Source organism: Lissotriton helveticus, chromosome 3_1 (genome assembly GCF_964261635.1).
Source record: "Lissotriton helveticus chromosome 3_1, aLisHel1.1, whole genome shotgun sequence".
Lineage (NCBI taxonomy): Eukaryota > Metazoa > Chordata > Amphibia > Caudata > Salamandridae > Lissotriton > Lissotriton helveticus.
Genome location: NC_136061.1, coordinates 763085210 through 763098309, shown reverse-complemented (window position 1 = coordinate 763098309; position 13100 = coordinate 763085210). Strand labels below are relative to the sequence as shown.

At 47.2% G+C, this 13100-nt stretch overlaps 1 protein-coding gene across 1 annotated transcript in view; it reads left to right on the top strand.

Moving 5' to 3' along the window:
- Nucleotides 1-13100, top strand: part of IPO7 (importin 7) — a 392711-nt gene that overhangs the window by 232325 nt on the left and 147286 nt on the right. Inside the window, exons 19-20 of the mRNA XM_078680964.1 lie at nt 8124-8221; nt 10281-10376. Coding sequence (XP_078537090.1) covers nt 8124-8221; nt 10281-10376 — 194 coding nt within the window. The remainder of the gene's footprint in view (nt 1-8123; nt 8222-10280; nt 10377-13100) is intronic.

Sequence of the window (13100 nt, the reverse complement as noted above, 5' to 3'; positions counted from 1 at the left end):
CTAAGAAGCAGTTGTTTCGCTTGGTAAAGATCCAGGAGGTCTTGCGACTACTGTAACAGCAGGATTTTAGGGCGTCCCTGGACATACAGGACGCTTACTTCCATATCCCAATTCACAGGAATCACAAAAAGGTACTTGCGATTTGCAGTAGCGGGCAGACACTTGCAGTTTCGCGTCCTGCCCTTCGGGCTCAAGTCTGCACCGCGCATATTCACGAAATGTCGTACCCCGGTGGAGGCATATCTCAGACAGTGCCCTCACCAAGTCTTTCCGTATCTGAATGACTGGCAGGTCAGGGCTCCATCCTTAGAAGACACGTCCAGGCCTTCCAACGCCTGTTTAAAGCTTTTCGATTGCTTGGGTCTCACCCTCAATCAGGAAAAATCGGTCCTACAACCTTCTCAGTGCATCAGTTTCCTAGGTGCAACCCTGGACACACGGTCAGCAAAAGCTTTCCCATCCAGAGAGAGGATGAACAAGCCCCTTGCACTAGCTGCTATAGTAGCCACGAAGAAAGTCTTGACAGTCCGTCTCTTCAAATCCCTCCTGGGGATGATGTCAGCGTGTATCCTCCTGATTCCTCACTGTCGACTACGAATGAGGAATCTACAGGAGGTGCTCTCGAAGCGGTGGGTCCAATACACAGGGTCATTCGACGACCACATAAAAGTGAATCCTCAAATGGTCGGAGACCTGCAATGGTGGATGTAATCTCAAAACCTGTCTCAAGGCTCGTCATTCCTGCTTCCGGCTGCTCCTCATGTTGTCACAACAGGCACCTCCTTGGAAGGCTGGGGAGTTTTTCTGCAAGAGCTACAGATAAGCGGGTAGTGGTCTCCTATGGAGAAGAAAATACATATCAATCTGCTTGAACTGCGGGCGGTCTTCCTGGCCCTTCAAGCTTTCCTGCCAAGAATAAAACATTCCCTGGTGCTCATCCGGCCAGACAACACCACGACTAAGCACTACCTCAACAAAGAGGGAGAGACACGCTCTCTGACACACTCTCGCGAGTTGCAAAAAATAATCTGGAATTGGCTCACACTCCACAATATAACCCTAAGAGCGGAATATGTCCCAGGCATGGACAATGTGCTCACCGATGTGTTGAGCAGGCAGAAAACATCGTCGCACGAGTTCGAATTAGATCAACAAATTATCGACCAGATCTTCTCCAGATCTATTTTTGACGACAATGAACGCCAAATGCCCACACTTCGCAAGTTGGCATCCCCAGTCAGGGTCTCTAGGGAATGCATCTTCCATCACATGGCGCAACGTCGTTGCGTACGCCTTTCCGCCATTCCCCATGCTTCCCAGAGTCCTCAGCAAAATTTAGGTGTAGCCTTGTACTCTAATTTTAATAGCCCCAACTTGGCCGAGGCGGCATTGGTTCACGGAGCTCCACCGTCTATCCCTGGAGCCGCCGGTCCACCTGCGGCAGTATCTATCTCTGCTTACAATGAACAACAATAAAGTGCACCATCCGGATCTGAAGTCTCTCAGGTTCGTCGCCTGGCTCATGAGTTAGAGAGTTCCACAATCTGAATATTCCACAAGACTGCAGACATTCTTGCCAGAGCAAGGGCGGATAGCACGACCAAGACGTATTCCCTGAAATGGAAGCGCTTTTGTGCTTGGTGTGCAGATCACGGAATTCGGCCTTTCTCCACATCACCGGAGAAAATATTAACTTATCTATTACATCTGGCACAGTCTGGCCTAGCCCACTCCTCCATTAAAGTACACTTAGCAGCAATATCTCGTTATAAAGAACTTCAACGAGTCCATCGCTCTGGTCAAGCGGGTTGATTAAGCAATTTCTAAAACGATTATACAGATCTTTCCCGCCAGTAAGGATGTTGCCACCTACCTGGCATCTCCATGTGGTTCTTAACCAGCTCATGAAACATCCGTTCAAACCAGTACACTGAGCTGACCTAAAGTATGCCTCGTGGAAATCAGCACTCCTCCTGACGCTCACATCTGCAAGGGGGGTCAGTGAGCTACAGGTGTTTTCAATCCAGCATCTTTTTCTACTATTTAATAACGACAGAGTAATCCTGAGAACCAATCCTAGGTTTATCTCAAAAGTCCCGTGGGACTTCCTCCTTAATGAACCGGTGGCTCTACGTTCCTTCTTTGCAAACCCTACCACTGCAGCAGAAAGAACATTACACTCCTTAGACCTCAAACGGTGTATAAAGTTTTACTTGGACAAGACGAAAGGCTTCAGGAAGTCTTCACAACTTTTTGTGGCCTACAGTAGACCAAGGCTTGGTCTACCTCTAACAAAACAGAGTATATCTAGGTGGATCTCTTCAGCGATAGCATTCTGCCATGACAAGGCCGGACGGCCGTTGAATGCCACGGTTCATGCACATTCCACAAGAGCAATGTCCACATCAGCAGCGCTGTTCGCTGGAGTGCCGATTCTGGACATATGCAGAGCAGCGACGGGGAAGTCACCGCATACGTTCGCCAGGCACTACTGCCTGGATGTTGAGCTTCTGCAGGACGCAGCAGTGGGTCAGGCAGTGCTTCGACATCTATTCCAGTGAGGGGAGCCTTCCTACATCCCGCCATCCTGGTATGCACATCTCTTCTATTTGGTTATGTTGATGTATCCTAATGCTTACAGTCGCATGATACCAAGTGTGTTATATCACTGATTATATGGCATCATTGCTTCGAAGATGTGCATAGTGTATTGCTAACTACTCTGATTCAGGCATGTGAATCTATGAAAGACACCCCTAATACTGGATAAGAAATGAGTTACTTACCTGTAACAGCAGTTCTCCAGTATTGGTGTCTTTCATAGATTCACATGCAACCCTCCCGCCTCCCCTGGAAGGTCTCACTTTCTCTCTACCTGCATTACGCCTACCTAGCTTGGTGCGTACGAAAATCTGAGAGACTGAGGCTCCTGCAGGGAAGGTTCTAGAGGGAGGTGATAGCTGATTGGCTGGCTCTAAGAGTTTGGTCCTTTTTGCATAAGGACAAGGATAGGCTACTAAGGTGAGGCCCTTAGGCCTATTTTTCTTTATGTATGTCTATAGGACATTACTTTTCTATATACCGGAGGCTCCCGTCTCGACGACGGGGAATGATTCAGGCATGTGAATCTATGAAAGACACCAATACTGGATAACTGCTGTTACAGGTAAGTAACGCATTTCTTGTTGAACATAACACCTAGGTTTCGCACTACTTTCATTGGCTGTACCGCTGAGGAAAAGTCCCCAGGCCAAAAGTTACAGAGTAAGGGAGTTTGCACCCTAGGCCTTGGGCAGTATAACACCTCCGTTTTCTCTGCATTGAATTGCAGGGAGTTAGCCTTCAACCAACCCACCGTGTCTCGCAGGCAGTTGTGAAATTCTTCTAGGGAGGTTGAATCATCTCCCTCCAAGGAAAGAATCATCTGAGTGTTATCAGCGTAGTTGACAATTTCAATATTATATTTTTTGATGATTGCAACTAAAGGCCTCATATAGATGTTAAACCGCACCGGACTAACTGCCGAGCCTTGGGGAACGCCATGCATGATAGTAGAGAAGGTTGATTGAAAGGGAGGGAGGGACACCGCCTGTTCTCTGTTCTGGAGAAAGGACTCAAACCACCCCAAGGCCCTGCCAGCAACACCCACCTCTCTCAGCCTGTCCAGCAGGATGCCATGGTTCACCGTATCTAAAACGGCAGACAGGTCAAGCAGGATCAAAACACCTGCCTGACCCCTGTCTGCCCGCCAACGAAGCTCATCCAACACGGTCACCAAGGCCGTCTCAGTACCCTGGGCTGGCTGAAATCCAAACTGGACTTCCTCCAGGAGCCTATGCTGCTCTAGGTGTCTAGAAAGAGTGCCTGCCGCTCTACAATTTTAGCTGGATAAGGTAGAAGCGAGATGGGTTCAAAGTTCTTCAAGCACTTAGGATCAAGGGTGGGTTTATTCAGTAGAGGAGTCACCACCGCCCTACAGGGCTCTGCTTTGGGCACCTTAAAGTGTCATCCTTCAGCGATCTGTGCCTTTCTGAGACTTCCAGATCAGCCTTCTCCATTTTAAATCTTCCATTGTCAACTCTGAAGAAACAAGGCCCTTAAACCGTCTCCTTTCATAATGCCCAATGGGACTTAAATTTGGTCCTAACATTTGTTGTGTGTGCTCTTTTCAAGCTTCTTCACAATTGCCCCCTCAGGTTTCTAACCCTTTAGGCTACTTTTCTGATTGAAGCTCTGCTTACAGAGTTAAAGGGCTTCAGGCTCTGTCATCAAAGCCCCCCCTGTCTGTCCATCTGGATAAAGTGGTGCTTCGAACAAAAGCTTCATCCCTCCCTGAAGTGTTCACGCCCTTTCATGTGCGACAAGCGATTGCTGTATCTGCGACAACGAAGGTGAGCCTGCCCTAGACGCTGTACGTCGTGTCAACGACGGCAGAGGGTCTCTGCTCCTCGACGGCGGAGGTGTCACACTTCTCGACGCCGATCGTCGCCTGGTTGACGGCGGAGGTGTGATGCTCCTCGACGCCGTTTGTCGCCAGATTGACGACGGCGGAGGGGTCTGTCGTCGCCGAGTTGACGGCGGAGGGTCTTAAATTCTCGACGACGTACCTGAATCTCCTCTTGACAGCGAGCCCGCTGTCTAAGGTCTTTTTTTTAGATAAATGACCCACTGGTAGTTCTTTTCTCAGCGCCGAGCCCAACGCTGAAGCTGAAGGGTGTGAAGTCTTGTCCTTAGAAGGTGTTCTAGACCGCTTGGAGCCCTTCTTTACCGGAGACCTTCCTCTGGATGACCTGTGTGTTAGGCCATAAGACTTACCTGAACAACGATGTGTTAACAACGAAGAATCTCATTCAACGAAGTCCAGAACCACGAAGGCCTGAACCACGACTTTTGGGAACAACGTGGAATCACATATTACGTAGTCCATGACAGAATTAAGTCTTGTTTGTTTCCAGGAAGTATGTGTGGCACGTCGCTTCTCTCCGCCTCCATATCCCTCATCTTCACTTTGATTAGGCAGTGTTGGAGTGTTACGTCGCTCATCTCCGCCCCCTCACCTTTCCAAACTGCTCAGTAGTGAAAGTGCTAATGTGCTAATGCCTCACATTAATCTGTGGCACATCAATCATTTTCGGCCTCCATACATTTTGAAAAGCATTTCTTAAATCATGCTGGGGGGCATTGTGAACTGCAAAGGTCCGCCATTACGTCTAGTTTGCACCCTTGCTGGCGGACTACAAAGTGTTGGGAAGTAGTCTGCTTTCATCCTGCTTGGTTGTACGATGTGGGAATTTTATGGAATTAACAGTTAAGGTCATTTGTATAAATGAATTTGCAAGCGTTAAACAATTCTGGTGTTTTGTTTTCTAATAGTCGTGGTATTACATTTGTATTTAATTTGATTTAAACATTTTTACTTCAAGACACAGGTTGTAGGCATGAAATGGGTAATGGTTTTGGAAGTAATTTAATTCTTGTTCGTCATGTATTTAAAAGTATTACTTTAATTTGGAAAATACGTTTTTTAAAGTAATCAAACCGAATTACAAAATATTAATCTATTACTTTTTTTTGTTTTTAAAACGAGCGCATGCTTAATTTATTAAAGCCTTAAGAGTCTAATGTCCTTGATTGTGCTTGTGCAGAGGGGCACAGCTTGAAGTGTTTGTGTTCGTTACTTGTTGGGTGTTTAAGAAGATAAGACTCATCTCACTCTACTTGATTGTGCACGCTGATGGGTTTAAACATGTTTGTTTAAGAGAACATACTGGCGTCAATTAGTAATGGGCAATTTAAAATATATTAGTTTAGGAAGTCGTGGTTGAATAAGTAGTGGTTAAACATTGTTCGTCGTTTAACTTTCGTGGCTTAGGAAGTCGTGGTTTAGGCAGTAGTTTAGTCATACATCCCATGGTTGTCTGTCTTGGCCTTCTTGTTACCACAAGAAGGGCTGGCATCAAAAAGAGAAGGCATTGTGAGGTAGAAAATGCCCAAAAAACTGTCAATAAAAGACAGATTCTTACTTGACAAGATGTAAAACGTCAAAGTAAGACACAAAAGTTGTGGAAAATGAAGTGAATTTCTGACAGAAATGAGTGGAGCTGAGTTACCAGGATCTTTCCTGAAGGAGCCGGAAAGAACTGACCTAACTGTCACCCCTGAGGCATGATGGGAAGCTGGGGGTCAGGAGTGCCTCAAAGGCACGGTGTCAATTGATTGCTATGCAGCTACAGGTTAGCTTTTCAGTCTTTTTAGACTGTGTATTTGCAATGCAGCCTGGGAGCTTTCTATGCTTTCGGTGTTTTTATGAGAATTTCTACTGGTTTCTGAGCATTAAAACCGTTTCTAAACAAACTTTGTGTTTCTCATGTTTCTAATGCATGTTATTCATGTATGGTGGAAATTCTTTTCAGCATGATTCAGCTCTAGTGTTTATTGGGCTGCAATTGTGTATATATGAATGAATTGAATGAATTACACATTTGTTACGCGCACAGCTACCCGTAGGCATCCCGGCGCCCTAATATAGATATAGATAGATAGATAGAGATATCAAACTAGTCTGTGGTGGAAGGCTGGTCCATACCAGTCAGCCAGCACACTAGAGGACCGATTGGTTTTCAGGGGGCACCACTAAGGTGCTCTCTGCGTGCCTGTCCTAATAAATACAACACTGGAATCCGTGTCGACTTAAAACTTGGTGTTTGATACCATGCGTGTCAGTGAAGCCATTGTGTATCTGGGTAACTCCCAATGACAAGTGCTCAGTACGGATGTATGACGTTACAACGCATACTTTTACAACGCCTACCTTTACATCGCAAGTTTTACAACGCATACCATTACAACGCATAATGCTTTTGGGCGCTGGAAAGTGAATAGTTTAATTTACTATTCCAACTCCAGTCCCCGTGGATAGTAGGGAAGGTGTTGGATAGTACATTAAACCTATTCCCTATCCTAGAGCGCCCCCCAGCGCTATGCGTTGTAAAAGTTGCGCCGTAATGGTAGTGCGTTGTAAAAGTTTCGTTGTAAAGGCTGTTCACCGCTCAGTACATACATTAAGATGGCTTCCCTGTTCACTTGCAATGTCTAGTAAAGGAACTAGACCTCACAGGCATATCTGCTCATGCAGATATCTCTTCATGTGCTAATATGCACCCGCCTTAAGGTGTACTGTAGGGGTGACTTGCATATAGTACCTGCAGCGCACTTTGGCATTGCAAGCATACTGCAACGGCAGTTTGTATGTTGTTTTTTCCTTTGGGGAGTGGAGTTTATTAGACCTACTGCAGCCCATAGGGACACTCTAATATCCATGCCCTAGGTACTGTAGCACCCTTGGTCCCAAGTAAATGGTACCTAAAGTCCTTCCCAATTGTGTTTGAATTAGACTTTGTTTTTAACTGAAATAACACGACTGGAGCCTAGTTAGATGGTGTTTTTTTAGACTGAGTGCACTGAAGCCTGCTAACAGCTCACATGTGCAAAAAGAGGGGAGCCGAGGGGAGGGGAAACCTCTGCAACGGTCCAGCTTCTTATACAGGCAAGTAGTGAATCTTTCTCCAGGGTACATCTAAATGGCTTATAATGCTCTTCTGTTTTCTGAAAAGACCCTCTGTCCTGTTCTGATTCTGGAAATCTAAATTGGTTACAGTGGGGAGATGCTTTCTATATTTATAAAAACTGTTGATGGACAGAATGCAGAACAATGTCATACATTCACCCCAGTAGAGAGATTTGGGCCTAAATCCATTGTTTTTTTGCTCGCCATTCCAGTTTGAACCCAGCCATATGCAAATCAGTCTTGACCCTAAGCCCTATGGAAACAGTCCAGCCCGAACTGCCAAGCCAAGGTCCTCACTGGACTGGAAACAAGCATAGGTATCGTTCTATACTTATAGACGCCCATTATGTCTTAATAAATCCCCCCAGACCGTCCTTCAAACTGTTAAGTCATAGGTTTAAGCTGGCAACATTGGGAGTTGCTTAAGCCAGGTGTTTCTGTTCTTTTGTATTTCTCTTGTGAGGACTCGGATGGATTATTTGTCTGATGTAATCAGATTTGTCACTCATTAATTCACCAAGAACCTAATGGCAGATTTTTTTTTTTTTTTTTGTAGATATGATGCCTCTTTTGCATAATTATGTCACAGTTGATACAGATACACTCCTGTCTGATACAAAATATCTTGAAATGATCTACAGTATGTGCAAAAAGGTAGGTATATTTATAGATTTCTTGCTGTTAAAAATAAAGTTTCAAAATGCAAGTTGTACTTTGAAAGGTTGTTTTCAGGTTTCTAGTTGAAATGAGTGGACGGAAGTCCAAGTAGGTATATTGTATTGAAACGAATACTTTTTTTTTTTTAAATCTTTTTATTTTAACAGTAAGACAAGAGTAGGCATTACAAATATCGGTTGTCAAACAGTACAATGCGGGAAAGGGACAGGCGGGGGAATTATACATACGAGAATCGTCATAAGGAACCCACAGTAAATAGCGGCTATACGTAACAGTTAGGAAGAATAAACAGTCTATCATACGATCGAGAACAACCCCGCCACATCCTCCCCCATCCGCAATGATACAGGATAAGTAAAGCCAGTATAGACATCAGAGCAAGAAAGGATCCGTGATGAATAAGCAGCCCACTTCTTGGAAGAGGAAAAAGGAAAGACAAAAGGGACCATAGAACAAAACAAAGGAAAAATAAAAAAAACCTCCCCTAACCCCCCCACCCTGCACCCCTGTAATGGCTACGGCCTAACCCCACTAGCAGCGTGCCTGTCGCCCAAGAACTACCCTAAAAGAAGGGAAAGAGAGAAAAGGTGGAGGAGGAGAAACCAAACACACTCCCTGTCTCCCGTGCCCCCCGCCAACAGCTACCACCCCCAGACGCAATAAAGCCAACATTCAGCAAAATATACAAACCAGTCGAGGGAGTATATTCAATAACCACCCAACTCCCGTTACACTATAGGCACAACCCTGGCATTGCTGAAAACTAAATAATCTGATCAAAACAGTAAAGTTCAGCCCTGGCCAGTACGATCTTCATTAGAAGTCTCCTTCCCTCGAGCCGCCATCTTGGGAAAAAGGGCAAAGCGTCCATGAAAGTTCTCGTCGGTGCAGTAGAGTCGCATGCAGGATAAATGTTCACAAATAAAACAATAAAATGCTTCCAGGAACAGCACGTTTTCCAAAAAGTCACTGAAGAACTTGTCACCACACTGGAGACCATTCATAGATGTAGCATAAGGAAACCGAATCGAACAGGAGACGCTGGCATGAAGCACAGGCTTGTGAGTCGTTGATTCGGAGCCGCCAGGGCTCAGGAAATCCGGTAGCGGCACAGGGACCTCGAGTTTAGACGTTCGGTGCACCGCTGGTACAACAGCCTGCGGAGAACTCAGCAAAGAGTCATCCTCCGGTTCCAGGATACAGTCCACTTTCTCGATCAGTGTCCGGAACACAGCACTAGTATGCGAGTGGAGCGCCTCAATGGCAGCCATGACGGCCCGCAGCGATGGCGTGCCTTCCATCCGCTCCGTCCCCTCTCAGTAGGCGGCAGAGCCGGATTTGAACCCCGGAGGCCGGCCACTCCGGGGTAACAGGCCACGCAAGTCAGATGTCAAACAGTGGGCGCTCTTGGTATAACACACCTTTGCCGTCAGCGAGGGCCCCGTCCCGTCGACCCCGGGGGGGCAGCAAGGTCTTCGGGCACCAGACCCCCACCACGGCATCCGGTGGAACACACTAGTGTGTCCTCTGTGTAGGTCAATCACAGGATCGACACCAAAAAGCAACAATTCACGGCACACTTCGGAAGACCGGGCTCAGTCCAGGTCCCACGGCCGCTGTTGATCACTTCCAGACCGGATAGGTTAGAAATCGAGGTCCCGACTTCCATACGATGTTAGGCCGAGAATGGAGACACGGCGTATCTTCGTCGACCGATGAGGTAGAAAACTCGGGATTGCTCCGTTAGAAGCAGTTAAACGTCATAAACAGGGGAATCGGGTGTGAAGTGAGGATTGAAAGCAGGATATTCGAGTTGCTGGCGGAGGTCGACTGAGTCAGGAGCTTACGCGGCCATCTTGGTTGCTAGCGTAGCTCCTTTTTTTTTTTTTTGTAAACTGTAGCCTGTAATATCCTAAATTAGTTGGAGTTGGTTAGAGCTACAGGCAGAGTTGTATCATTGACTTTAATTGTATTGAAGGCTGTGTATCAACTTCAATAACCTTAACATATCATTAAATCCCATCAACACTTGCAGGTTCTAACAGGAGTTGCAGGAGAAGATGCAGAATGCCATGCAGCCAAGCTGCTGGAGGTAGTCATCCTACAGTGCAAAGGGCGGTGTATTGATCAGGTGAGATTCCATAGACTATTTTAGTTGAATATACTGGTTCAAGCTTTTTCTTCAAGAGAAACTTTGACTCTATAAAGAAAAATACAGACTAAATTGCCAAGTGTTCATAGTAATGTCGGGGGCTCTTTTGAAGTACCAATATGGTGTTCTTAAAGAAGGCTGCATTTGTTGTGTCACTAAATAGGTAGTTTGTAGGTTTACTGTAGCCTTACTCCTAACACAGAGGAGTGTAAAACATTTGTTGTGCACACACGAAGTAATAAATGACACATGACTCAAAGGAGCTTGTGAGAAGTTGGCCTGATGTGCAGTGCTCACTATTCTAGTGATCACTATATATCAGTCCAAACAACCCTTATTGATTGGTTGTAAGTCCACCTTATAGACCAGCTATCCTAGTAGCATGGATACGAGCAGTCTAAGGCTAAGACTCTAGAGGGCGTGTTAAGCCAGCTGTTTTACCATCACATTACCCCTTGAACACCCAGTGAAAGGACACCACACAAGTTGTTATGAAAATAAACAGTGTATTTATTTATAACAAGACTACCCTGGCTCTTTATGAGACAGGGAGCTAAGCACACAACAAAACTCTTACGAAAATACTTTAAGTCGCACAATTTACACAAATGCCCGAGGGGCACGAAAAACCATATACTACAAAAGTGGAATGCGAAATTACTAGCAGGTAAGTACTACTCTCATAGGCTTTGGGATCGCTAGGACTGGACTACTGAACCTTTAGATTACTAGCAGGAGACCTAGGGACGTCGTGTGCAGAGTGGGAACTCTCACGCGTAATGCGGAACAAAGTCTATGGATTCTAGTAAATGCAAAGTTAGTGTTTTCGGGCGAACCCGACTAGGTAGGACAAAAACGAAAGTGGACCTGGACACTTAGAGAGTGGGCCTACGCTGGAGCACCGGAGTACTCGGTTTACCTAGCCCAGGGGCTGCGGCTGCATAGGGTTCAAGTGTCGTCGGGTTTCTTCGTTGATGAACCAGGAGCCTGAAGAAAGAGTTGCTGGCAGGCGGCCAGTGAAGAAAGTTCGGAGTGATCCAAGCCTGGATCAGGGAAGAAGACCTGAAAGCAGAGGGGACCAAGTTCTAAATCACTAGCCAGTGATTAAGTGGGCACCAGGATGGCACCGGGCGAAGTCACCGCAGTCAGGTGAGTGGGCGCTGCTGGGCTCTGCAGTCTCTCGGACCAGGAGGCGTTGTCGGCGACCAAGATGGAGGTGCGAGCTGTCCCACGATGGATGAAGCTGTCGACGTCGCTGGACCCAGGATTGGGCAACAAGTCTTGGCAAATGCAAGGCCCACGCGGTGGACCTAAAATGGCGTCTTGAGTGGACCAGGAGGGTCCGGGGTGCTCCTCTTCGGGAAGGGAGCAAGGGCCAGTCTGGAGCAACCAGACCAGCAGCAGTGATGTCGTCGGGCGTCGTTAAAAAGGCCACAAGCCAGCGGGCTAGTAGCCAAACAACGCGGTGAGCAGCAAAAAGCAGAAGGGCCCCACGCAGATCGTGGAGATGCTGGGAGGCTGCACTTCGGTGCTGGAGCTGCTCAGGGTCGGGGCTTCTCGGACCCCAAAGCACTCACCAGGAAATTACTCGGCGGGCTTGCTGTGCAGAAGTCGTGCAGTCTTGCAGATGGCCGGTCCCTCGAGGTCTCGTCGCACCCACGGTTCTCAGCTGGGCTGTAGAGGTGGGTAGAGGTCAGAGGTGCCAGGGAAGCCGGTTCTCGTCGAGCTGGGCAGTCGGATTCCGGAGGAAGGACTTGCAGCAGACCGCAGTGTTCTGAAGATGGTGCCTGCGGATGCAGGGTGACTACTCCTTAGTCACAAGGGAGAAATCTTAGGAAGAAGTCTTGAGTTCCTTTCGTGGAAAGTAGTTTCAGGATTCAAAGATCTGCTTTGGAAGGGGGCCAGTTCCTACCTTTATCCTGTAAAAAGGGGCTGGCACGCGACTAAGTCCTGCCCTATGGGTGGGACCAGGAGGGGGGTGGTTACACCCCTCTCCTTTGGCGGGCTTTCCCCAGGCCAGGAGCTGGAGTGCCCCTGGAACTGGTTTCAGCCGGCCTATGCACAGTGAGCACCGGGGTGCCACTTGCAGTCACCTTCCTCTGTAGCCCTGCCTACCTAGAATACACAAAACCCTGTCTGGGACGGTGCTGGCAGCCCCTGGCAGGAAACCCTTTGTCCTTGCCTCCTGCTCTGGGAGGACTCCCAGCAGCAGGAGGGCAGACTTGTGTCTCGGTGGCAGCATCCATTTTGTGGAGCTGAGGCTATGTCTGACTTTAACCGGGGTTACAGGTTACATACATGTTGTGTCCCTCTAGAAGGGTGGAATGCTAACCCCGTCGCCAGAATTGGCGAGGGGTTAGTATTCCAATTCGTATGACACCTTACTCGACATGTTTTGATAAAGCGATACCAGAGTTGGCACATAACTGCGAGGATTATAATGCACTTAAGAGTATATGGTATGCGATATCATGGAAACGGCTAAGGGATGGATCCCGAAAGCCGCAGACAGGCTCAGCTCATGCCAGAGCACCATCTCACACGATTCCAAGCACTCTGCCTTCAGGATTGTTAAGGCCTGCCATAGGAGTGACTGATAGGAGATCTGTGTGTCCATTTTTAGGGTTAGATATAGGTATACTATGTTCGAGGCATGTGGGCTGCTAAATTCATATCTTAGCATTAGATCGCCGCCTAGTGTTG